Source organism: Agelaius tricolor, unplaced genomic scaffold (assembly GCF_023055355.1).
Source record: "Agelaius tricolor isolate 1412-34295 unplaced genomic scaffold, bAgeTri1.0.p SCAF_66, whole genome shotgun sequence".
NCBI lineage: Eukaryota > Metazoa > Chordata > Aves > Passeriformes > Icteridae > Agelaius > Agelaius tricolor.
This window is the reverse complement of record NW_027269326.1, coordinates 1,500,157-1,527,113: the sequence shown is the minus strand read 5'-3', so window position 1 is coordinate 1,527,113 and position 26,957 is coordinate 1,500,157. Positions and strand designations below refer to the sequence as shown.

General features: G+C 51.5%; 1 protein-coding gene, 1 long non-coding RNA gene and 1 other non-coding gene across 3 annotated transcripts; all 3 read left to right on the top strand.

The window, feature by feature from the left end:
• Positions 1 to 5,906: 5,906 nt before the first annotated feature.
• On the top strand, positions 5,907 to 18,662 carry LOC139605429 (uncharacterized). The gene is made up of 3 exons (XR_011684398.1): positions 5,907 to 6,415; positions 14,044 to 18,297; positions 18,513 to 18,662. It is a non-coding gene; the product is annotated as an uncharacterized lncRNA (long non-coding RNA).
• Positions 11,610 to 11,683, top strand: TRNAR-UCU (transfer RNA arginine (anticodon UCU)). The gene has a single exon. It is a non-coding gene; the product is annotated as a tRNA-Arg (tRNA).
• Positions 18,663 to 19,548: 886 nt separating the features above from the next.
• Positions 19,549 to 25,735, top strand: GLMP (glycosylated lysosomal membrane protein). The gene is made up of 6 exons (XM_071456858.1): positions 19,549 to 19,671; positions 20,634 to 20,891; positions 21,105 to 21,287; positions 22,409 to 22,627; positions 23,774 to 24,051; positions 24,801 to 25,735. The coding sequence occupies exons 1-6, from the start codon at positions 19,603 to 19,605 to the stop codon at positions 24,967 to 24,969; spliced, it is 1,176 nt and encodes a 391-aa protein (XP_071312959.1). The 5' UTR covers positions 19,549 to 19,602; the 3' UTR covers positions 24,970 to 25,735.
• The last annotated feature ends 1,222 nt before the right edge of the window (positions 25,736 to 26,957 follow it).

The following is a 26,957-nucleotide window of genomic DNA, read 5'->3' as shown; positions in this document are numbered from 1 at the left end:
TGCCTCAGATCCTGCAGAGCAGGGGGTCCCCAGCAGGAGCCCCTTGCGGATGGTCCCTTCTCTGTGCCTTGAGATGGTTTGGGAGGTGGATTCACGGCTGAAAATGGGATAAAAACTGTCCAAATGATGCAGTCCCTGTGCCAAGAGTAGCTGACAATCCCAATTTACTGCTGGAGATTCAAGCACAAGGCTGTAAAAACCACTTGAGGTCAGGGGCTGGTGTCTGGGACTCAAAACTTGAGCACCACCCCGATCACATCCTTTAAAAATCCCGATTTTGGGAGGAGCCGGTGGGAACAGATCCAAACATTTTGGTTGCAGGAAGCCCTCGGGAGGAAGAGAAAACGATTCTGAGTGAAGATTTCCACAGCAAATAGCAAAAACATCCCCAAATGGAGACCTCGTGCTTTCCCTTCCTTCCAGAGGAGCGATTTGCTGCCCTCTCCTGCTCGAAGGCAGCCGGGAAAGGGCTGGAATTGGGGGAGAAAAGGGAAAAAGGGAGAGAAAAGGGGAAAAGGGGGAGAAAATGGAAAAGGGAGAGAAAAGGAAAAAGGGGGAGAAAATAGAAAAGGAAAAAGGAAAAAGAGGGAGAAAGTGAAAAAGGGAAAAGGGGGGGGGAATAGAAAAGGGAGGGAAAAGGAAAAAGAGGGTGAAAATGGGAAAGGGAGAGAAAAGGAAAAAGGGGGAGAAAATGGGAAAGGGAGAGAAAAGGAAAAAGGGGGAGAAAATGCAAAAGGGAGAGAAAAGGAAAAAGGAAAAAGGAGGAGAAAATGGAAAAGGGAGAGAAAAGGAAAAAGGGGGAGAAAATAGAAAAGGAAAAAGGAAAAAGAGGGAGAAAGTGAAAAAGGGAAAAGGGGGGGGAATAGAAAAGGGAGGGAAAAGGAAAAAGAGGGTGAAAATGGGAAAGGGAGAGAAAAGGAAAAAGGGGGAGAAAATGGGAAAGGGAGAGAAAAGGAAAAAGGGGGAGAAAATGCAAAAGGGAGAGAAAAGGAAAAAGGAAAAAGGAGGAGAAAATGGAAAAGGGAGAGAAAAGGAAAAAGGGGGAGAAAATAGAAAAGGAAAAAGGAAAAAGAGGGAGAAAGTGAAAAAGGGAAAAGGGGGGGGATAGAAAAGGGAGAGAAAAGGAAAAAGGGGGAGAAAATGGAAAAGGGAGAGAAAAGGAAAAAGGAAAAAGGGGGAGAAAATAGAAAAGGAAAAAGGAAAAAGAGGGAGAAAGTGAAAAAGGGAAAAGGGGGGGGAATAGAAAAGGGAGGGAAAAGGAAAAAGAGGGTGAAAATGGGAAAGGGAGAGAAAAGGAAAAAGGGGGAGAAAAGGGAAAAGGGAGAGAAAAGGGAAAAGGAAAAAGGGGTTTCCACTGTTGGAAATCCAACAGTGAAATATCTGAGGTGAGCTCAGGGTGGTTTTACCTTTGCTCTATGAATTCCCCATGGAGGCACCTCCAGGCTGGGCTGGGCTGGGCTGGGCTGGCACCCTCAGGCTCCCTGGAGCCCCAGCCTGGCACTGCCACCGTGCCAGGGACACACCCAGGCCCCTCTGGGCTGGGATATTGGGAATTTAGACAAATTCCCCATGCCAGGGACGCACCCAGGCCCCTCTGGGCTGGGATATTGGGAATTTAGACAAATTCCCCATGCCAGGGACGCACCCAGGCCCCTCTGGGCTGGGATATTGGGAATTTAGACAAATTCCCCGCGCGTGGCTGCTGTGATAAAGCTGTTGCTGCCCTGCTGAGCCAGGCTGGAGCATCTCATTGATTGCAGAGAAGGCCAGATAAGGGCTTTATCTGGGATGTCTCAGTCTGGGGAAGAGAAATTGAAGGATGTTTTTGTCTGGACATCCCACCCTGGGCTGCCAGGATCCTCCAGCAGCCTGGGCTGTTATCAGCCCTGCCTTGCTATTGTGTCTCTGGGCTGACAATCTCCTCCAGCCCAAAAAGGAGAAGAAATCGATGGCTTATCAGCTCCAGGCTGCCACATCAAACCTCTCTTCAAGGGGCTTCCCATTGCTTTGGCAGCTCCAGGGGTAAGGGACGTGCTCTGACCCATCCCAAGGATATTTATTTGTGGAGTGCTGGGCTGGGAGAGTGATGCTCTCCAAAATAGATTTTGGAGATATTTTGGAAATTATATATATATATATTTATTTATTTGTTTGTTTGTTTATATATTTATATAAAATTATTTTTATTTTTATATATAATTATTTTATATATATACATTTCTTATATATAATTATTTTATATATAATATATAATATATAATATATAATATATAATATATAATATATAATATATAATATATAATATATAATACATAGTATATAGTATATAGTATATTATACATTATGTATTATATATTATAGATTATATATTACATATTATATATTATATATTCTATTTTACATTATACATTATAAATTATAGATTAGATACTAGATATATTTCTAATATTTTAGGAAAAAAACCCTGCATTTTGCTACGCTTTGACAAATGCTGCTGCTCCTGGAGCATCTGAGAAACTCCATGGGAAGGTGAACAAATGCAGGAAAACAACCCAAATCCCTGCCCTCGGGAACTGGGGGTGAGCTGGGGCCTGCAGAGCCAACAGGTATCAAAAATAGGATGGTGTGGCTTGGTCACAAAAACAGATGTAGGGTTTTACAGAGGGATTCACAAATAAATCCTAATAAATCCTTACTTTGTTAATGAACTCTGTCTGGTCTCTGTTCTAGGGCAGCCTTCTCAAGGCATCAGCTGAAGAGGTTTTTGGCCTCCTGGGAGCTGGGATGGGCCCAGGATTGGATTGGATGTTCCTGGGAGCTGCCCAGGATTTGGTGGGAGGATGTCCCAGGGCCTGGATGCACTGGGGAACCCCAGAATTCAGGGTCTGGGATTCCTGCATCCCCATTAATGTAAAATCCCACACAAAAGGGACTTCAGAGGACACAAGGGGAGCAGGTGAGGAAGGAAAGAGCTCCAGGAGTCCATCCCCAGCTCTGGAATGGCTCTGGCCCGTTCTGAAGAACACACCAGGCTTTCTCTTATTGAAGTTAATAATACCTTGTGCTGCCCAAGGTGGATCCATTGAGGTATTTTAATAAATCCCTATTTTATTAATTAACTCTGTCTGGTTTCTGTTCTAGGGCAGCCTTCTGAAGGCATCACCTGAAGAGGTTTTTGGCCTCCTGGGAGTTTGGATGTGACCCCCAGGATTTGGTGGGAGGATGTCCCAGGCCTGGATGTGCTGGGGAGCCCCTGAATTCAGGATCTGGGATTCCTGCATTCCCATTCATGTAAAATCCCACATTAATGGGACTTCAGAGGGGAGCAGGTGAGGAAGGAAAGGGCTCCAGGAGCCCATCCCCACCTCTGGAATGGGCTCAGCTCTTATAAAAGATAATAATACCTCGTGCTGCCCAAGGTGGATCCATCGAGGCCTTTTAATAAATCCCTATTTTATTCATTAACTCTGTCTGGTCTCTGTTCTAGGGCAGCCTTCTCAAGGCATCATCTGAAGAGGTTTTTGGCCTCCTGGGAGCTGGGATGGGCCCAGGATTGGATTGGATGTTCCTGGGAGCTGCCCAGGATTTGGTGGGAGGATGTCCCAGGGCCTGGATGTGCTGGGGAACCCCCAGAATTCAGGGTCTGGGATTGCCCTGAGCAAATCCCACCCCAAAGGGATTTCAGAGGGGAGCAGGTGAGGAAGGAAAGGGCTCCAGGAGCCCATCCCCAGCTCTGGAATGGCTCTGGCTGTGCACAATCCCTGTTGGGAGCACACACCAGGCTCTGCTCTAATTAAATTAATTAATTCTGGCATCTTCCCACCCTGCAGCTCCCCAAATACCCACAAAAGACCCCCAAATATGGAGCAAAAATGCAAATTTGGAGCTGTGAACTGCCTGGTTCCATGGGAGCCCACCTGGGGCAGGTGAGGCCAAGGACAGGAGCTCCTGAGCTGGAATTTGTCCACAAATACCCATCAAAAAAATCCAGATATGGACAAATTGGAGCTGTGAACTGCCTGGTTCCATGGGAGCACACCTGGGGCAGGTGAGGCCAAGGACAGGAGCTCCTGAGCTGGAATTCCGAGGGTGAGTGGCCCTGAGGATGTCCCATCCTGTCCCATCTCTGAGCACCCATGGGTGCTCCTGGCCAGGTGTGAAGCTCCAAAATCCACGCCCTGAGAGCTGTGAGATTTCCAGCCAGAGCTGCTCTGGGTTTTCCCTCCGTGGCTCTTTGTTTCTGTTTTTGTCTGAGCTTTCCTATGAGAATGTTTGAGCTTGTTTATCTGTTTCAGCTGAAAAACTCCACAAGCCCCAGCAAAATGCTAATAAGAAGCATTAGCTGCAGTTAATTGGGATCCTCATAATTATCTCCTGCTACAGCACCTACCCTGAGAACAGCAGGATGGATGCCAGAGATAATCAGACAGAAGATCTGGGGAAAAAACATTGAATTTTCTTATCCAAATTAAGATTTTTTTTTTTTCCCTTGGATTGATTACCTCACTAAATATTTGCTGTTGAGAGCAAAGCAGGCTGGTTCTGGTGAGGACTGCAAAGGGAAAATGATGGGTTCTCAATTATTTACAGCCTTGCTTGGCTGCCTGAGTGTGCACCAGGAATGCAAAGGGAATTTTGCTGTCGCTGGGAATTTCCACGGAGATTTTTCAGCGGGAATAAAACACAACCAACGACGAGGGGGGAAATTCTGCCCGGTCCAAAATCCAAAACCTGCTCAGTGATAAATTGAGCTGTCAGCAAGGCTTGATGATCACATCCAGAGCACCCCAAACTGCCTGAGTTTGCAGAGCAGGAGTAAATATTGACTTGGCACAAAGCTCTGGGGTCAGCAGGTGGGAAATTCAGAAATCTCATTATTAAATGCACCAGTTTTGTCCCAGCCTGGTTTATATTCCCTTATATATAATATATTCCCTTATATTATATATAATACATTCCCTAATATAATATATTATATATTATATAATATATTTCTATTATATTATATATTACCTTATTTTATATATAATATATTCACTTTTATGATATATCATATATATTATATATATTCTATATTTTAATATTATATCAGATAATATTATATATTATTATATGTCAATATAGTATTATATATTATATATTACATATATGTAATATATTACATTATATATATTATATAATATATTCCCTTATATTATATATCATATACTCCCTTATATTATTGTATTCCCTTATTATATAATTTATATTTTAATATCATTTCTATTATTATATAATTTATATTATTGGCTCATCCCTGAGTGGGGTTGGATGTGCCCCACACTCAGCCAGGTGGGAGTTTTAGACTTGGAATAAATCCCCCAAATCCCTGTTTTTTTCCTGGGAATTGGAGAATCTTCTGTTTTTCCAGGAAACAAAGGGGAAAAAACCCCAATCCTCCATTTTTTAATGGGAATTGGAGGGGAAAACCCCCTCCCAGTGGAGGCCAGCAGGTCCCAAGAGCTCCTCTCAGATCCCAACAGATCCTAGTGAATCCCAGCGTATCCCAGCAGCTCCTATCAGATCCCAATGGATCCCAGTGTCCCCCAGTGGATCCCAGCATCCCCCAGTAGATCCCAGCAGATCCCAAAGGCTCCTTTCAGGTCCCAGTGGGTCTCAGCAGATCCCAAGAGCTCCTGTCACATCCCAGTGGGTCCCAGCATCCCCCAGTGGATCCCAGTATCCCCTGGTGGTCCACCAATTCTCCCAGTATCCCCCAGTATCCCCCAGCGGGTCCCCGCCGCTCCTCCCCGGGGCAGGGCCCGCGTTCCCCGGGCCGGCCCCGCTCCCCCGGCCCTTTGTCCGGGCCGGCCCCGTCCCCATGGAAACCCGGCCGGGCCCGGCGGAAAGGGCCGGACGGAGGCACAAAGGAGCGGGGCGGGACCGGGACGGGGACGGGGCACGGCCGGGCCTGGAGCTGCTGCGAGCCCGTGGGCCGCGTCCTGCTCCGGGAACTGCACCGGGAACTTGCACTGGGGAATAACTCCAGGGAACAGCGGGGAACAACTCCGGGGAACTGCACCGGGAACTGCACCGGGAACAACCGAGGGGAACATGGGGAAACACCGGGACACAACTCCAGGAAGCACCGGGAACACCGGGAAACAACCCATGGGGACACTGGGGAACAACACCGGGAAACAACCCAGGGGGAGACCCGAGAACAACACCGGGAACACCGTGAACCAACCCCGGGAAGCACCGGGAACACCGTGAGCACCGAGAAGCAGCCCCGGGGAACACCGGGGGGAACACCGGCGACACCGTGAACTAAGCCCGGGGAACACCGGGAACACCGAGAAGCACCGGGGAACACCGAGAAGCAGCCCCGGGAGCAGCGGGCGGAGCGGCGCCGGCCCAGCAGCGAGCCCTGAGGGTGAGGCGCGGCCTGCGCGGGACGGGCCGTGAGGGGACGGGAAAAGCGCCCGAGTGAGGGGAATTTTGTGAGGAAAACATTGCGAAGCTGAAATGCTGAGGGGAGGGGGTGGTGGAGGATGGAAGGGAATTTTTTCCACCGCTTAAAGGGGCTCCAAGAGCGCTGGAGAGGGAGTTTGGAAAAGGCGTGGGGTGTGGGACAAAGGGGATGGGTTTAAACTGGAGGGGGGGTTTTGGGGTTTTGGGAAGGGATTCCTCACTGTGAGGGCGGAGAGGGCTTGGAAAGGGTTATTCCAGGGGTGCCTCATTTCTGGAAGGGTCCAGGGGCAGCCTGGACAGGGCTTGGAGCAACCTGGGATGGTGGAAAGTGTCCCTGGCATGGGGGATCCCTTCCCACCCAAAGGATGATCCTGGATCCCTTCCGACCCAAAGGATGATCCTGGATCCCTTCCCAGCCACAGGGTGATCCTGGATCCCTTCCCACCCAAAGGATCGCCCTGGATCCTTTCCCACCCAAAGGATGACCCTGGATCCCTTCCCAGCCAAAGGATGATCCTGGATCCCTTCCCACCCAAAGGGTGATCCTGGATCCCTTCCCACCCAAAGGATGATCCTGGATCCCTTCCCACCCAAAGGATCACCCTGGATCCCTTCCCAGCCAAAGGATGATCCTGGATCCCTTCCCAAACCATCCCTCAATTCTATAATCAAGGCCGGTGCCCATTTATAATTTTCCAGTTTATTCAGCGTTCTCCCCAGGAACATCACAGCCTCTCTCCACTCCTTTTCTCCCTGATGGTTTTTGCTTCAGCCTGGGATGCAAAAATATCCCCTCTGGGGATTGATGGCCAGCAAAAAAATCATTTTTCTGTGGTACTTGAGCTGCTTTTCAAAAGACCACATGCTGTATTTTAACTGAAAGCTCAGCAAAGTAAAAATCAGGAAAATCAGCCACTTACCCAGCAAGTTTTGGCACAGCCACCTGTGCCAGCTCATGGCACAACCTCCCAAAACTGTGTCTGTGTGATCATTTTAGGGGAGCAAAATTTAGGATTTCCTAATAACTGGGGTTTTTTTTAGATGAGCCCAATCCCACAGACCAAGCAAGGCTCAGGCACTGGAGAGTTTGAAAATAAATGTGATAAACCCCAGAACAAGACACCTGGCTGCCTTTTGGGAGCTGCTGAAATGGCTTGCAAAGGAAGAAAAAGGCATTAGAAATTTAGGAAAAAAAAATAAGAATATAACTATTGTAAGGATTTTTGAAAGAGCCTGCACCATCACACAGGTGTAAGTGGATTTTTGGCCTCAAGCCACACAGCTTGGTGGCTCTTGGGGAAGGTTTTATTGAGGAATTGGGTGGTTGCATTTATTGTTTATATCATATTATATATATATTATATATTATATATATATATATATATATATATATATATATATAATATTCATCTTACAGAAATATATATTTACTGTCTATACTTATATTTATATATTTATATTTATTGTAAAACCTTTCTTTGGAAAGCACAAAGCAGTGCCAGCTCTGTAGGGTTTTTCTGTAGGGATTTCTTTAGGGACTTTCTGTAGGGTTTTCTGTAGGAATTTCGGTAGGGATTTCTCTAGGGACTTTCTGTAGGGTTTTTCTGTTGGGATTTCTGGAGGGACTTTCTGTAGGGATTTTCTGTTGCTGTTTCTTTCAGTGTACACAGAATTTCTGGATCTCCCAGCACTGGTGATGATGCCCTGGAGCAGCTTTAGGTGTGGTGGATCTGAAAGCTCCATCAGTCACCAAATTGCTCAGAGTTTTGTCTTGCCAAAGGCCTTTCCCAGCTGTTTATGAGGTGCTAAATTCTCTGGGTTCACCCTGGGCCGCTGCTCCTTGCTCGTGGCTCATGTTCCTGCTGTCTGTGGGAGATGATTTGAGGCTGGGAGCATCGGCTGGGGGACATTTCACAGCTTTTGAAGTCCTGACACATTTTTTAACTCCTGACACATTTCACAGAGATGTTCTCCTGCCTCAGGACGTGCTCTTCCCACAGAATGGGATGCACCAAAACCAACCTGGTGGCACCTGTGCTGCTCCCTCCAGTCTCTGCTTCCCAAATTTGTCACATCTTCAGGAGCAGAGGGACACTTGGGAGCTCGGGGAAGACTGAAGGGATGTTGAAGGTACTGAAACACCTGGCAGGTGCCCCCAGGGCTGCCTGTTGGGATGAAGATGAGGATGAGGCTCTGCTGCTGCTCCTCTGCAGCCCCTGCTTCTCCCCACACTTCCCCTGACAGAAATGTGGCGTTTTCATCAGCTCAAACTCTGCTTCTTTCCTGAGTTTGGTGCAGTTAGGGCTGAGGGGAGCTCCAGGCAGGAGGAATTCCTCAAAGCTCTGATTGCAGGGATGTGGCTGCCCAGAGAGGCACAGCCATTCTTCTGAGAGTTTCTGCTATTTCATTTGTCATCTCCAGATTTTCTGCTTGCTGCTGACTTCAAAGCAGGTGCACTCTTGAGGTGCAGCCTCCCCAAATGATATTGAAAGCTGCTGTCTTCATCCCCCAGGAGGAGCAGACAGTCACAGGCTGTGGGAGATTTTGCTCATCCTTTAGAGCTTTTTACCTTTAAGATTTTTTTTTTTTCTATAACATTTTTAAACACAGTCTTTGGTCATCCTGCAGATGGGTGTTTTCTAGACTTTGAGTTTTCTCCAGGTCCCAGTGTGATCACAATTGGTTCACAGAGGGATTTATTTCAAGGATTATCAATTCACTGGGTTATCTTTTGCAGCAGGAAGGGTTTTTCTGATAGAAGTTCAACCCCTGCCTTCTTTCCCACCACTCCAAGGTGGATTTTACTTGTCAAGACCACCATAAAGCTTTCCATGAGTAAAAGGATCACCAAATCCTTTGGGTTTGCATTAGGTGTGCTGAGGTTTTCAGTGCTGTGCCTCTTCTCTTCAGCACCACACAAATTCACAGCTCACTTTGGGCAGAAGTCAGGTCCTTCCCAGCTCTTGAGGGAGGCAGGGATTTGGCACAGAATGGGATTTTAGCCATGAGCACAGAGGTGCCCCAGCCTGAGGCAGGAAGGACAGGCACTGAGGAAAGCAGGGATGCAGCAGGAGCTTGTCCTGTGCAGGTGGAACACACCTGGTGTCATCTTCACCATCTAAACATGGGTGTTTGGGGGGGCTATCCTCAATTTTGAGGCCCTGATTCCACTGGGAGGGAATCTCCTCTTTATTCCTGCTCTGGGCTGTTCTCCCCCAGGAAGAGCTGCCTGAGCTTCAGGTCACATTAATCTCGAGGCAAAAGCTCCCTGTGTCAGAAAATTCTCCTCTGGGATTGCACTTAACATCTCCCCTTTCATGGAAATTGGAGGGGTTTATCCTCAGTTCTGAGGGGGTGAATCTCCTCTTTATTCCTGCTCTGGGCTGTTCTCTGCCAGCTAGAGCTGCCTGAGGTTCAGACCACGCTGACCTCGAGGCAAAAGCGCCCTGTGTTAGGGAATTCCTCTTCTGGGATTGCACTTAACATCTCCCCTTTCATGGGAATTGGGGGGGTTTATCCTCAGTTTTGAGGTTCTGGTTCCACTGGGGCTGAATCTCCTTTTTATTCCTGCTCTGGGCTGTTCTCCCCCAGGAACAGCTGCCTGAGCTTCAGACCACACTGACCTCAAGGCAAAAGTTCCCTGAGTCAGGGAGTTCCTCCTCTGGGATTGCACTTAGCATCTCCCCTTTCACAGGAACTGGGGGGATTTATCCTCAATTTTGAGGTTCCAAGGTTTATCCTCAATTCTGAGGGGTGAATATCCTCTTTATTCCTGCTCTGGGCTGTTCTCCCCCAGGAAGAGCTGCCTGAGGTTCAGGTCACACTGACCTCGAGGCAAAAGCTCCCTGTGTTAGGGAATTCCACTTCTTGGATTGCACTTAACATCTCCTCTTTTATGGGAATTGGAGGGGTTTATCCTCAGTTCTGAGGGGTTGAATCTCCCTTTTATTCCTGCTCTGGGCTGTTCTTCCCCAGGAAGAGCTGCCTGAGGTTCAGGTCACATTGACCTCGAGGCAAAAGTGCCCATGTCAGGGAATTCCTCCTCTGGGATTGCACTTAACATCTCCCCTTTTAATGGGAATTGGGGGGGTTTATCCTCAGTTTGGGGTTCTGGTTCCACTGGGGGCTGAATCTCCTTTTTATTCCTGCTCTGGGCTGTTCTCCCCCAGAAAGAGCTGCCTGAGGTTCAGGTCACACTGACCTCGAGGCAAAAGCTCCCTGTGTCAGAGAATTCCTCCTCTGGGATTGCACTTAACATCTCCCCTTTCATGGGAATTGGGGGGGTTATCCTCAATTCTGAGGGGTGGGAATCTCCTCTTTATTCCTGCTCTGGGCTGTTCTCCCCCAGGAAGAGCTGCCTGACCACACTGACCTCGAGGCAAAAGTGCCCATGTCAGGGAATTCCTCTTCTGGGATTGCACTTAACAATCTCCCCTTTCACAGGAATCCAGGGCATGTTTGGGAGAGAAAAACAGCCTGAAATTTGTTCCATTCAAGCATTCCAAATGTGCCGTTCCCAGCCTGGAATTTGTTCCTTTCGGGGATTCCGAATTCCCAGCGACGACTCCGTGCCAGAGTTTGATCCATTGTTAATAGGTCAGTGGCTGTAAATGGACCTTTCCTGTTGTTTTGACATCTGTCTTCATTTTTTCCCCTACAGAAGAAGCACAAATGTTTCTTCATTAAAGCCCTGATTGACAGCTTGCTGAAAGGAAACCCACGGTGGCTGCTTTCCCTTTCATTCCTCTGCTCAAACCTCAGGTTCTCACCGTTTTTTCACCCCGACAAGCCGAGCTCCCCTCACCATTGAGCTAAATCCTCTTTCATCTTTATCCCTCGGCTTCTGCAGCGAGGAGGATGCTGTGATGCCGCTGAGATGCAGCGAGGAACTCTGCTCCAGGATTTAGCTCTGCCCAGAGCGCCGGGGATGCTGCGGAAAGGTTGCCAGAGAGGCGGATACCAGCCTGCATCCAGCTTTTTGCTGCATCCCTGCTGCCGAGCGAGATACGGAGCATTCCTGGGATTATTCCTGCCTGTCCCTGTGCAGGGAGGGCACTCTGGAGGTGCTGCTGTGCCAGGGAGGTGTCGATGGGCACCGGACCCTGCGGGCGCTGTGGATTTTTCAGTTCTGGAGCCGACGCTCCCCTCACGGTGAGGTCTCTGTGGCGCAATGGACGAGCGCGCTGGACTTCTAATCCAGAGGTTCCGGGTTCGAGTCCCGGCAGAGATGATCTCCAGGCAGGTGTCTCTTTTCTTTTAGGGCCATTTCCCTCAGACGTGATCTCCAGGCAGGTGTCTCTTTTCTTTTAGGGCCATCTCCCTCAGACATGATCTCCAGGCAGGTGTGTCTTCTTTTTTAGTGCCATTTCCCCTCAGAGATCATCTCCAGGCAGGTGTCTCTTTTCTTTTAGGGCCATTTCCCTCAGACGTGATCTCCAGGCAGGTGTCTCTTTTCTTTTAGGGCCATTTCCCTCAGACATGATCTCCAGGCAGGTGTCTCTTTTCTTTTAGGGCCATCTCCCTCAGACATGATCTCCAGGCAGGTGTGTCTTCTTTTTTAGTGCCATTTCCCCTCAGAGATCATCTCCAGGCAGGTGTCTCTTTTCTTTTAGGGCCATTTCCCTCAGACGTGATCTCCAGGCAGGTGTCTCTTTTCTTTTAGTGCCATTTCCCCTCAGAGATCATCTCCAGGCAGGTGTCTCTTTTCTTTTAGGGCCATTTCCCCTCAGACATGATCTCCAGGCAGGTGTGTTTTCTTTTTTAGTGCCATTTCCCCTCACAGATGATCTCCAGGCAGGTGTCTCTTTTCTTTTAGGGCCATTTCTCTCAGACATGATCTGCAGGACCTCCAGGCAGGTGTCTCTTTTCTTTTAGGGCCATTTCCCCTCACAGATGATCTCCAGGCAGGTGTCTCTTTATTTTGGTGCCATTTCTCTCAGACATGACGTCCAGGATCTCCAGGCAGGTGTCTCTTTTCTTTTAGTGCCATTTCCCCTCAGAGATCATCTCCAGGATCTCCAGGCAGGTGTCTCTTTTCTTTTAGGGCCATTTCCCCTCAGAGATCATCTCCAGGCAGGTGTCTCTTTTCTTTTAGGGCCATTTCCCTCCCAGGTCCTGATCCCTTACATTTATAACACCCCTGAGGGTTTGCATGGGGAGGGAATCACTTTTCCTGGGATAGTTGATGGATGTCACATCCCTGTGCTCCTTTCTCCAGGCATTTCTCCTCCATCATCTCCCCATTCCCCCATTCCCTTTGGTTTCTCCTCCAAGCAGGTGTTTTAACCCCACATGTCCCCCCAGTAATGTCCCATTTTTTGATAACCTCTTCCCAAGGGATGTTCTGTGCTTTCCAGTAGGGCCCAGCTGGAAGGAAGCAGGTCAGAACCTTCTGGTGGCATTTCCTGTGATAAATGGGGTCATTTTTTCACATGTGTGGCCAAAGAAATGTAGGTCTCTGATCTGAAGGTCCACCTTGGTAAATTTGGATAACTCAATGCTCCCCACCTGGATCTTTGTACTCTGAAATGGTTTTAAACTGCCAGAGGGCAGGGTCAGATGGGATATTGGGAAGAAATTGTTCCTTGTGAGGGTGAGGAGGCCCTGGCACCGATGATTCCATGGATGCCCCATCCCTGGAAGTGTCCACAGCCAGGCTGGATGGGGCTGGGAGCACCCTGGGATGGTGGAGGGTGACCCTGCCATGGTAGGGGTGGGACTGGACAAGTTTGAAGGTCCCCCCCAACCCAAAGCATTCCATGACTCCATGCTCTCTGCAATCCCAGGATGCTCTCCCCTTGACTGGATTTCTGGTCTCCAGTGGAAAACCAGTCCATCCCCATCTCTGGGCTTGGCTTGTTTGTTTTTCTCCTTGTGGTATCTGTGCAAATGCTGGAGCTCAGCCTGATTGGAAAACCAGGTCCTGGTGGTGCTGGAAGTTCTGCCCTCATGTTCATCGTGGCAAAATTGTCATTTCCAACACATCCAGGGGGAAAAGGCCAGATTATCCTGAAAAAGAAAAAAATATGTGGGCAGTGAGTGGGACACACCCAAAGGAAAATTTGGTAGGAATGGAGGGAGAAAGGGCAGATTCTGCAGAGAGCACTCCTGCCATCAGCAAATGGAGAATGAAATCTCTTCATTTGCATTTTGGGACAGGGGCAGCAATAAAACTCTGATTCCAGCTCAGCTGTGGTTCCCCTCGGGAGGGACTGGGGCTCCTCTTCTCTGAGGATGAGTGTGGGAGAGCTCAGGAGCAGATCCTTGGTGTTACCAGCTGTGTTCTCCTGCTGTGTCTGGGAACCCCAGAGTGTCCCTTTGGGTTCAGGGACACCTTGTGCCAGGGCAGGAGACCCCTGTGACCCCCCCAAATTCAGGCACCAAGTGATGTTCACCAGTTCTGATGAGCAGAACGCTGCTTGTGTTCCGTGCATCACCTCACCTGTGTGAGGAGGACACAGAGCTCCCAGTCTCTCTCAGCTGCACTTTTGGTCACCCTTGGCTTCTTTTGCAGCTCCTTTTTGGCTTTTCCAGAACTTCCATGGGTTCCTTAATCTTCCCAAACCTTCAGCTCCCCTTTTGTCTCACCAGGTCACCCTCAGGTGTGCTGCCCACAAGGTGAGGAGGTGTGAGGATTCCTGTCCTCGCTGCAAGAACAGAAATTCTCATTTGGACAGGAAAAAGAATCAGCCAAACCTGCTGCGGAAGATGAGGAAAATGGAGGAATTAGGACACAGACACTGAGCTACACCTGAGTTCCACCTGTGCTGTCACTGCTGCAGGATGCTGTTCCCAGTGAGGGAGCTCCTCCTGGGGTTTTGGCAATGGCCACGTGTGCACACACAGTCCAAAAGCAGTTCCATGCTAATTATGCCCACTCAGAATCAGGAAGATTTTGCTTTCCACCCCAGAACGTTCCAGATTCCCAACAAAAAAGATGTTTGGGATGCCCTGCACTGAAGAGGGAGCTTGCATGGAATCTCATCTTTATCCCTCCAGACCTCAGGTAGCATCATGTTCCAGGAATGAATCCCCATCTGGAGGGGCAGGGAATTTGTCTCTGAAATCCCCAAACCCGACCCTGTGGAGGCAACCAAAACTCTGGAATGATCCCATGGCAACCCTAGAACTGACAGAAATGGTGGAATGTTCCTCAGGCAACCCTAGAACCTACAGAAATGGTGGAATGTTCCTCTGGAAATCCCAGAACCAACAAAAAGGGTGGAATGCCCCTCTGGCAACTCCAGAACTGGGAAAAAGGGTGGAATTCTACCATGGCAACCCTAGAAACAAATAAAACCAGTGGGATGATCCCATGGCAACCCCAGAACCAACAGAAACAATGGAATGATCCCATGGCAACCCTAGAATTGGCAAAAATGGTGGAATGTTCCTCAGGCAACCCTAGAACCTACAGAAATGGTGGAATGTTCCTCTGGAAATCCTAGAACCAACAAAAAGGGTGGAATGCCCCTCTGGCAACTCCAGAACTGGCAAAAATGGTGGAATGTTCTTCAGGTAACCCTAGAGCCAACAAAAATGGTGGAATGATCCTGTGGTGACCCTAGAACCCACAGAAATGGTGGAATGCTCTTCTGGAAATCCTAGAACTGACAAAAAATTGTGAATTCTCCTCTGGTATCTCTAGAACTAACAGAAAAAGTGGAATCCTCCACTGGAAATCCTAGAACCAACAAAAAGGGTGGAATGTCCCTCTGGCAACTCCAGAACTGGGAAAAAATGGTGGAATTCTACCATGGCAACCCTAGAAACAAATAAAACCAGTGGGACGATCCCATGGCAACCCTAGAATTAAAAAAAAAAAATTAAATGTTCCCCTGGGAACCCTGGAACCAACAGAAACAATGGAATGATCCCATGGCAACCCCAGAACCAACAGAAACAATGGAGTGATCCCATGGCAACCCTAGAATTGGCAAAAAGGGTGGAATGTTCCTCAGGTAACCCTAGAACCAACAGAAATGGTGGAATGATCCTGTGGTGACCCTAGAACCCACAGAAATGGTGGAATGATCCTATGGTGACCCTAGAATGCACAGAAATGGTGGAATGATCCTATGGTGACCCTAGAATGCACAGAAATGGTGGAATGCTCCTCTGGAACCCAAGAAGTGAATTAAAAAAAAAAACCAAAAAGATTGAATTCTCCTCTGGTAGCTCTAGAGCCAACAAAAAAAGTGAAATCATCCATGGAAATCCTGGAACCAACAAAAAGGGTGGAATGCCCCTCTGGCAACTCCAGAACTGGCAAAAGGGTGGAATTCTACCATGGCAATCTTAGAAACAAATAAAACCAGTGGGACGATCCCATGGCAACCCTAGAAATGGCAAAAATGGTGGAATGTTCCTCAGGTAACCCTAGAGCCAACAAAAATGGTGGAATGATCCTATGGTGACGCTAGAATGCACAGAAATGGTGGAATGCTCCTCTGGAAATCCTAGAATGGACAAAAATTATTAAATGTTCCCCTGGGAACCCTAGAACCAACAGGAACAATGGAATGATCCCATGGCAACCCTAGAAATGGCAAAAAGGGTGGAATGTTCCTCAGGCAACCCTAGAGCCAACAAAAATGGTGGAATGATTCTGTGGTGACCCTAGAACCCACAGAAATGGTGGAATTCTCCTCTGGTATCTCCAGAACCGACAAAAAAAGTGGAATGCACCACTGGAAATCCTGGAACCAACAGAAAGGGTGGAATGTCCCTTTGGCAACTCCAGAACTGGGAAAGAAGGGTGGGATTCTACCATGGCAACCCTAGAAACAAATAAAACCAGTGGGATGATCCCATGGCAACCCTAGAATTAAAAAAAAAAAATATTAAATGTTCCCCTGGGAACCCTAGAACCAACAGAAACAGTGGAATGATCCCATGGCAACCCTAGAACTGGCAAAAAGGGTGGAATGTCCCTCAGGCAACCCTAGAACCTACAGAAATGGTGGAATGATCCTGTGGTGACCCTAGAACCTACAGAAATGGTGGAATGCTCTTCTGGAAATCCTAGAACTGACAAAAAATGGTGGAATTCTCTCTGATATCTCTAGAGCCAACAGAAAAAGTGGAATCCTCCACTGGAAATCCTGGAACCAACAAAAAGGGTGGAATGCCCCTCTGGCAACTCCAGAACTGGGGAAAAAGGGTGGGATTCTACCATGGCAACCCTAGAAACAAATAAAACCAGTGGGATGATCCCATGGCAACCCTAGAATTAAAAAAAATATATATATTAAATGTTCCCCTGGGAACCCTGGAACCAACAGAAACAGTGGGATGATCCCATGGCAACCCCAGAACCAACAGAAACAATGGAGTGATCCCATGGCAACCCTAGAATTGGCAAAAAGGGTGGAATGTTCCTATGGTGACCCTAGAATGCACAGAAATGGTGGAATGCTCCTCTGGAACCCAAGAAGTGAATTTAAAAAAAAAAAAAAAAAAAAAAAAAAAAGATTGAATTCTCCTCTGGTATCTCTAGAACCAACAAAAAAAGTGAAATCATCCATGGAAATCCTGGAACCAACAAAAAGGGTGGAATGCCCCTCTGGCAACTCCAGAACTGGGAAAAAAGGGTGGAATTCTCCCATGGCAACCCTAGAAACAAATAAAACCAGTGGGATGATGCCAAGGCAACCCTAGAAATGGCAAAAAGGGTGGAATGTTCCTCAGGTAACCCTAGAGCCAACAAAAATGGTGGAATGGTCCTGTGGTGACCCTAGAACCCACAGAAATGGTGGAATGCTCTTCTGGAAATCCTAGAACTGACAAAAATTATTAAATGTTCCCCTGGCAACCCTGGAACCAACAGGAACAATGGAATGATCCCATGGCAACCCTAGAAATGGCAAAAAGGGTGGAATGTTCCTCAGGCAACCCTAGAACCTACAGAAATGGTGGAATGCTCTTCTGGAAATCCTAGAACTGACAAAAATGGTGAAATGCTCCCCTAGCAACCCTAGATTTTTATTTTTTTTAATGGTGAAACGTTCCCCTGGGACCCCCAGAACCAACAGAAGCAGTGGAATGGATCCCATGGCAACCCTAGAATTGACAAAAAGGGTGGAACGTTCCCCTGGCAATCCTAAACCCAACAAAAATAATGGGATGCTTGTTTGACCACCCTAGAACCAAGAAAAACTCTGGAATGTTCCCCTGCCATCCCTAAAATGAAGACAAAATGGTGGAATTCTCCCATGGAACCTCCTTTCCCAGGAGTTCTGCTCCTCCTGCCCCACAGGCAGTAAAACCTGGGTTTTATTTTATTTATTTATTGCAGCTTGGACACCTCTGCTCCCCCCTCGTTCACCACCAACCCCAAACAGGGGCTGTGACATGAGGGGACACTTTGTGCCCCTGATCCTCGGATTTTTCACCCTTGTGGCTTCCCAGAGCCACACTGGATCCAGCAGGGATCGGGGTGGAGGAGGTGTTGGGTTCCTCCAGGAGCTCCCAGGGTTTGGGGTTCAGGTTTATCCCTAAATAAATGATAAATTTATTTAGGGATTTCTGGCTGATTGTTCATGATGGGGGATACAAAACCCCTTGGGTTTGAGGGCTCTGAGCACCCCAGATCCAGTATGGATCAGGATGTAGGGAGGTGTTGAGTTCCCCCAGGAGCTCCCAGGGTTTGGGGTTCACTTTTATCTCTAAAGGGTTTGGGGTTCAGGTTTATCCCTAAATAAATTTACCATTTCTGGCTGATTGTTCATGGTGGGGGATACAAAACTGCCCGGGCTGGGGGTTCTGAGCACCCCAGATCCAGCAGGGATCAGGTTGGAGGGAGGTGCTGGGCTCCTCCAGGAGCTCCCAGGGTTTGGGGTTCAGGTTTATCTCTAAAGGGTTTGGGGTTCAGGTTTATCCCTAAATAAATTTACCATTTTTGGCTGATTGTTCATGGTGGGGCGTACAAAACCTCCCGGGTTTGGGGGCTCTGAGCACCCCAGATCCAGCAGGGATCAGGTTGGAGGGAGGTGCTGGGCTCCTCCAGGAGCTCCCAGGGTTTGGGGTTCATTTTTATCTCTAAAGGGTTTGGCGTTCAGGTTTATCCCTAAATAAATTTATCATTTCTGGCTGATTGTTCATGGTGGGGGGTACAAAACCTCCCGGGTTTGGGGGCTCTGAGGGGTCTGTACCAACACCAGGAGCTTTGGGGAGCCCAAGGACGGGGGCTGCACTTCAGGGGGCAACAAAAATATGGGCAGGGTGGGGGTCTTTGGTGTCCTGGGGGATGGAGGTGGGGTCTCTCTGGGATTTGGGGGTCTCCATAGTATGGGGCAGTGAAGGTTGGGGGTCTGGATGTTGGGGTGGTCATGGGGGGTCTCTGGAGCCCTGGGGAATGGGGGGGAGGGAGTTTCCCCTGTATGGGACTGTGAAGGACGGGGGGTCTCCACTGCCCTCCTGGGGGTGGAAATGGGGGGTGGGGGTCTCTGAGGGTCTCCAGAGTATGGGACGGTGACAGTGAGGGGAGTGTGGGGTGCTCCAGTGGCTTCAGAGACCCCAAGGGTCCAGAAGCTCCACGAGGTGAATGAAGTGGGGTCTGCCTTGTCCTGCGGGATTGATCTGGGGTCTCTGCTGGATGGGATGATGGAGGAGGGGGGGTCTCCACTGCCCTGACATTGAAGGGGGGGTCTCCACGCGATGGTGGACATGGGGGGGGTCTCTGCAGGATGGGGTGATGAAGGAGGGGGGGGTCTCCACTCCCCAGCAGGATGCACATGGGGGGTCTCTGCCGCCCCGGGCTCGGAAGGGGCTCAGCGCACACGGGGCAGAAGCAGAGCGGCAAACCCCGAGCGGTTCCTGTCTCCATCCGCATCCCGCACCCAGCGGCGCTCACAAGGGCTCCTTTACCGCGCGGGGCGGTACCGGGGGGTCCTGGGGCGGTACGGGGGCGGTCCTGGGGCGGTTCCCAGGCAGCACCGGGGCGGTTCCCGGGCGGTCCTGGGGCGGTACCGGGGCGGTCCTGGGGCGGTTCCCAGCGTTCCCCAGGCGGTCCCCAGGCGGTCCCTGGGAGGTACCGGGGCAGTACCGGGGCAGTACCGAGGCGGTTCCCGGGCCGTTCCGGGGCGGTCCCTGGGCGGTTCCCGGGCCGTTCCGAGGCGGTTCCGGGGCGGAGCCGTGGCCGGTGGCGCCATGGCCGCCGCTGCGGGGCTGGCGCTGCTGGCGCTGCTGGCGGCGGCCGGGGCCGAGCGGGGCCGGAAGGTGAGCGGGGCTCGGGGCTGCCGGGACCGAGGGTACCGGGACCGGGGCTGAGGGTACCGGGGGTACCGGGGCTGGGGGGGCCGGGCGCGGAGCTCGGAGCTCGTCCCGCGTTGCGGCGGTGGCTGAGACCCCCCCGTGTCCCCTCCTGGGATCTCGATGAGACACCGGGGTCACCCACCCAGGGACATCCAGGTGGCTGCGGGTGGGACACTGTGCTCGCCCAGGGCAGCTCTGGCACCCTCAGCGTTAAGAAGTTCTTGCTCGTGCTGAAGGGAACCTTCTGGGATAGTTTGTGGGATAGAAAGTTTTGGGACAGTTTGTGGGATAGAAAGTTTTAGGATAGTTTGTGTTCTCGGGGGATCCTGTCCGGAGCAGGGCCTGGGCTGGACCCTCTGAGCCCCAGCCTTGAGGGGTTTGGGGGGAAAAGGGGCTCCCACGTGGGGCTGGAGCTGACCCAGCCCTCCCTCTGTCCTGGGTGACCCCGCCCTGCCACCCCTGTCCTGCAGCGACAGCTCCCAGGGCCACCCATCTCTGTCCCTTTGTCCTAATCCAGTGGGACCAGCCTGGCCGTGGGGTGGGAAAGGCGATTGGGATGGGAAGGGGCTGTGGGATGGGATGGATGGGATGGGATGGGATGGGAAGGGGCTGTGGGATGGGAAGGGGCTGTGGGATGGGATGGGATGGGGCTGTGGGATGGGAAGGGGCTGGGGAACAGAAGGGCCATTAGGATGGGAAGAGTCTGTGCAAGGGAAGGGCCATTAGGATGGGAAGGGGCTGTGGAAGGGAAGGGCCATTAGGATGGGAAGCAGCTCAAAGCTGTGAAATGCTGACCGAGCGTGTTGAGCAACACCAGGGCTGCAGAGTCACGGGAGCAGAGGCAGCTGCAATGTCCCAACCTCCCGGCATGCTGGGCTTGTCCTGCCGGGCTCGGAGCCACCCCCAGCCCTGTCCCTGCCCCACAGGTGTCCATGGAGTACAACCCTGGCTGGAACAGCTCCTCTGTGAACCTGCTGCATGTGCGGGCGGTGGGGCCTGAGGACAGCCTGCACTACGTGTGGAGCAGCATCGGGGCCCCTTCTGTGCTCCTGGTGGCCACGCGGAGCCCCAGCAGTGCCCTGAGGGTCAACTGGACCCAGCTGCTGTCACCCAGTCCTGCTGGGGCCGTCTGGATCGACCCTCCCGACAGCGTGGTCTATTCCTCGGCTGTGGTCTTCACCAAGGTACTGCTGGCAAGGGGCTGCTCTGGGACAGCTGGGGGTGCAGAGGGTCCCTGGGCAGCTTCCCAGCTCCAGGGAAATCCCCTCCATTCCCATCCCCATCCAGGGAAGTGTCTGAGCTGCTGGGCTGAGGCAGCTGTGCCCCGTTCCCTGGATCACAGCACAATCTCCCATCCTGCCGGTGCTCCCAGCGCCTCTCCCCTCCCTTCCCTGCAGCTCTTCGAGTTCAGCGAGGCCAAACCTTTGGGAGAGCTCTTCTACCCCACCTATGACCTGTCCGAGTTCTCCTGGGACAGCCTCAACCACACCCTGAACCACACGGCCCTGACGGCCGAGCTCAGGGGGGTCCCGGCCACCGACCCCGGCGGTGCCTTCGCCAATGGCAGCCTGGCATTCCGGGTATGGCCAGGGGCTGGGGGCACGGGCAGGGGGCAGGGGACACGTCCAGGGGGCAGGGGACACATCCAGGGGGCAGGGGACACATCCAGGGGGCAGGGGGCACGTCCAGGGGCAGGGGACACATCCAGGGGGCAGGGGGCAGATCCGGGCTAAGAGAACTTGTGCAGAGGGCAGTCCAGGAGGCAGGGGACATGTCCAGGAGGCAGAGGGCACATCCAGGGGTCAGGGGACATGTCCAGGGGGCAGGGGGCACATCCAGGGCACAGAGAGCACATCCAGGGCGCAGGGGACAGTTCCAGGGGGCAGGGGACACATTCAGGATGCAGGGGACAGTTCCAGGGGGCAGGGGACACGTCCAGGGGGCAGGGGACACATTCAGGGTGCAGGGGACACGTCCGGGGGAAGAGAACTTGTGCAGAGGGCAGAGGGCAGTCCAGGAGGCAGGGGACATGTCCGGGGGCAGAGGGCACATCCAGGGGGCAGGGAACATGTCCAGGGAGCAGAGGGCATGTCCAGAAGGAAGAGAATTGGTCCAGGGGGCGGAGAACTTGTTCAGGGGGCAGAGGACACGTCCAGGGGGCAGAGAGCTTGCCCAGGTGGCAGGCGCTGTCCCTCTGCGCTGTGTTCCTCACTGTCCCCCTGTCCCTGTGCCCCATGTCCCTCACTGTCTCACTGTCCCTCACTGTCCCCATGTCTCTCACTGTCTCACTGTCCCTCACTGTCCCTCTGCACCGTGTTCCTCACTGTCCCTCACTGTCCCTCTGCCCCGTGTCCCTCACTGTCCCCGTCCCTTGCTGCACCTCACTGTCCTTCACTGTCCCTGTGCCTCGTGTCCCTCACTGTCCTTTTGTCCCTTGCTGTGCCTCACTGTCTCCCTGACCCTCACTGTCCCTCTGTCCCTCGCTGTCCCTCTGCCCCGTGTCCCTCGCTGTCCCTCGCTGTCCCTTTGCCCCATGTCCCTCGCTGTCCCTTTGCCCCATGTCCCTCGCTGTCTCTCTGTCCCCCGCTGTCCCTTTGCCCCATGTCCCTCGCTGTCCCTTTGCCCCATGTCCCTCACTGTCCCTCTGCCCCACGTCCCTGGCTGTCGCTCCCTGTCCCTGGCTGTCCCCGTGTCCCCTCAGGTGACAGCCTACGAGGCCGGTGGCCGTGCCGGGCCGCTGCCCAGCCTGCTGCACACGGCAGACAGCTCGCAGCTGGAGTTCATCCTGGCCGGGGTGCTGCCCCGCGGGAACAGCTCCCGGTTCCTGCTCCAGCTGGCGGCGGTGGAGCCCGCGGGGGCGGCGCGGCGCCTGCGGGCCCGGAGCTCCATCGACGATGAGTACACGCCCAGCGTCTTCCAGGTGAGCCAGGATGGCCCTGGGGCGGCTGACGGATCAATTCATCAATGTGTTCATTGATATCATCTGTCCAATAGATTGATATCAGATAGATTGATAGAAATTAATAGAATTGATATGAATCTAGCTAATATCAATCTATTAGATAGATTAATATCAATCCCATTAAATGATATTAATCTAATATCAATCTATTAGATTAATATCAATTAATAGAATTTATATTACTCTATATAATATCCACCTTTATAATATCAATCTATTAGATAAATTAATATCCATTAATAGAATTTATATTAATCTAATATAAATCTATTAGATTAATATCAATTAATAGAATTGATATGAATCTAGCTAATATCAATCTATTAAATAGATTAATATCCATTAATAGAATTTATATTAATCTATTATCAACCTATTAGATAGATTAATATAAATTCTATTAATTAACATTAATCTAGCTAATATCAATCTATTAGGTAGATTAATATAAATTAATAGAATTTATATTAATCTATTATCAACCTATTAGATGAATATAAATTCTATTAATTAACATTAATCTAGCTAATATCAATCTATTAGGTAGATTATCAATTCTATTAATGGATATTTATCTAATATCAATCTATTAGATTATTATGCATTAATAAAATTTATATTAATCTGTCTAATATAATATATATTAATCTGTCTAATCTAATATGTTAGATTAATATCAATTAATAAAATTTATATTAATCTAATATCAATCTATTAGATCGATTAATATAAATTCTATTAATTGATAATATCTAATATCAATCTATTAGTTTTATTAATATCAATTAATAGAATTTATATTAATTGTTCTAATATCAATCTATTAGATTGATTAATATCCATTAATAGAATTGATATTAATCTATCTAATATCAATCCATTAGATCAATTAATAGAATTTATAGTAATCTAATATCAATCTATATCCATTAATAGAATTGATATTTATCTACTATCAATCTATTAGGTAGATCAATATCCATTAATAGAATTGATATTAATCTACTATCAGTCCATTAGCCAGCTCAATACCCATTATCAGGATGGACAGGAATCCTGTGCTCCTGCCCCGGGGTGACCCCTGTCCGTGTGTCTGTCCCGCAGGAGCTGTCGCTGGTGGCCGAGGCCCCGAACAGCAGCTGCCCCCTGTCCTTCCTGCAGTGGAAGGCGGCCGCCTACGGCTCGCCCAGCCCTCGGCGCGAGGACGGCATCCAGTGCAGGGCAGGGGGGCTGCAGGTGGCCAACGGGAGCCTGCCCGGGGCCAGCCTGCTCCAGGCCTTCTTTGGGGACAGCCTGGGCAGCACCTGCACCGTCAGCGTCCTCAACGTGTCCTTTGGGGGAGAGGAGGGACACGTGTACCAGGAGAGGAGGTACCTCAGCTGGTGAGTCAGGGGGTCTGGGTACCCCAGCTGGTGAGTCTGAGGGGTCTGAGGAGGTGCTGCTGGTGCAGAGGGCTGTGAGGGGATGTTCCTGATCACTAACAATGTGCAGAGGGGTCTGAGGAGGTGCTCCTGGTCACTAATGATGTGCAGAGGAGTCAGAAAGGATGTTCCTGGTCACCAAAATGTGCAGGGGGTCTGAGTGGGGATGCTGCTGATCACTAAGGATGTGCTGAGGGGTCTGAAAGGATGTTCCTGCTCAATAATGATGTGCAGAGGGGTCTGAGGGGATGTTCCTGGTCACTGAAGATATCCAGAGAGGTTTCAGGGGATGTTCCTGGTCACTGATAATGTGCAGAGGGGTCTGAAGGGTCTGAGGGGATGCTGCTGGTGCAGAGGGGTCTGAAAGGATGTTCCTGGTCACTAAGGATGGGCAGAGGGGTCTGAGGGGATGCTGCTGGTCAATAATGATGTGCTGAGGGGTTTGAGGGGATGCTGCTTGTGCACAGGGGTCTGCAAGGATGCTGCTGGTCACTAAGGATGTGCAGTTTGGGGACTGGCAGGTCACAGGGTTTCTCTATTCAGTAGCAATCTCCATTCCAAAGTCAGAGTTCCCCTCTAATCCTGCAGCAAAGGCTCCACAGTTCCTTGAGGAGCCTCTCCCTGGCCTGACCCTCTGGGCTGGGGAAGCTTTGGGGCTCCCAGCCGTGGGACAGAGCCCACCCCTGTCCTGATCCGTGCCACCCCCGCAGGTCGGTGCTGCTGGGCTTTGGGGAGCCCCCCAGGGACACCTTCTCGCCGCTGGTGATCTCCATCACGGCCGTGGCACTGGGCACCCCGCTGGCCATGCTGCTGCTGGGCAGCTGCCTGGTGCTGCTGGCGCAGAGGCGGCGCTACTCGGAGTACGAGCCCATCAACTGAGGGGCCGGGAGAGCCCCGGGATCCTCCCCTCCCATGCCGGGCTCCTCCCATTCCCGGCATGCCCGGATGCCCTTCCCGGGAGCGGCCGTGGCTGCTGCCGCCCCCTCTGCGTCCCCTCTGCCCCCCGAGGGGACCAGGGACACTTGCAGGTGCCCACCTCACCCGTGTCCCCCTCCCCACTGCCACTCCTGCACTCCCTGCCCGGATTTTTCCTGATCCACGCAGCAAAGGGAAGCGATGGGGGGAGTTTGGTCAGGAAAATCCTTCTCCTCCTCTTTCTCTCCCTCCTCCTTTTCTCCTTCTCTTCCTCCTCCTCTTCTTCTTCTTCTCCTCCTTTTCTCCTCTTCTTCTCCTCCTCCTTTTCTCCTTCTCTTCCTCCTCCTCTTCTTACCTTCCTCCTCCTCCTTTTCTCCTTCTCCTCTTCCTCCTCCTCTCCCAAGGGATACAACCACTGCTGGCCAAGGCCTGGCTCCAGTGCCACACCCAGGGCTGGCTCCAGGCCCTCTCCTGCTCCCAGCACGTCCCAGCTCCTCCCTGCTCCCCCTTCCTGCTGGGACACAAGGGACACCCAGTGCCAGTCCCAGCACTGCTCAACCTCAGGTGTGTCCTGTGGGGCCCTGGAGGGCAGGTGCAGCCCAGGTGCTGGATCCCAGCTGCTGCCCATGGCCTGGGGCTCCTCGGGGCTCTCACGGGGATCTGGGGCCCTGCTGGCTCCGAGTTCTCCATCACTGACTTTGTCTTCAACCAAATAAAGTGGATTTCTAGACACAGGTTCCTGTGGGAATGCTGTCCTGGGGGGTGAGGAGGAGGAGGGCAGCTCCTGGCAGGGTGGGCAGGGTGCTGGAGCTCAGCAGGAGCCAAGGGAGCCTCTGGCCCAGAACTGAGGTGTGGAATTTGGGGAGGGGGTTCCCTTGAGCTGTGGGGTCACTGAGGTACCAAGGGCTGGGCTGTCACTTGGGAGAGTCCCAGAATCCTGGAATCTCAGCTGGAAGGGACCCACAGGGATCACCCAGTCCAACCCCTGGCCCTACAGTGACACCCCAAAATCCCACCCTGGGAGCATTGTCCAAACCCTCCTGGAGCTCTGGCAGCCCTGGGGCTGTGCCCATGCCCTGGGGAGCCTCAGGGGGAAGAACCTTTCCCTGATAATCCATCCTAAACCTCCCTGACACAGCTCCAGGATCCCTTGGCTGCTGTCCCTGCTCACAGGGAGCTGCCCCTGCTGAGGGAACTGTTTGAGGTCTGCATCCTGAAAGAGGAACAAGCAAAAACAAAAACCCAGCAGAAAGTTCCAAACTTCCTTTTCAGCCCTCCAGAGGAGGAACAGGAACCCCCTGGTCCACTGCAGCCAAAGCCACAGGAGGGCAGGAAGGGAAAGCGGGGGAGGTTCCATGGGAAACCTCGTTGTGGTTTTTGAGCAGGGAACTGAAGGGTCTGGGGGCGCTGCTGTCCCTGGGGGGGCAGAATGAGGGGTCTGGGGCAGAATGAGCGGTCTAGGGCAGGATGAGGGGTCTGGGGCAGGATGAGGGGTCTGGAGGTGCGGTTCTCCCCATCCCGGGGGCAGGATGAGGGGTCTGGGGCAGGATGTGCGGTCTGGGACAGGGTGAGCGGTCTGGGGCAGGATGAGGGGTCTGGAGCAGGATGAGGGGTCTGGGGGTGCGGTTCTCCCCATCCTGGGGGCAGGATGAGGGGTCTGGGGCAGGATGAGGGGTCTGGGGGCGCCCCCTCCCCATCCCGGGAGCAGGATGAGCGGTCTGGGACAGGATGAGGGGTCTGGGGGCGCCCCCTCCCGATCCCGGGGGCAGGATGAGGGGTCTGGGGCAGGATGAGCGGTTTGGGGCAGGATGAGGGGTCTGGGGCAGGGTGAGCGGTCTGGGGCAGGATGAGGGGTCTGGGGCAGGATGAGCGGTCTGGGGCAGGATGAGCGGTTTGGGGCAGGATGAGGGGTCTGGGGGCGCCCCCTTCCGATCCCGGGGGCAGGATGAGGG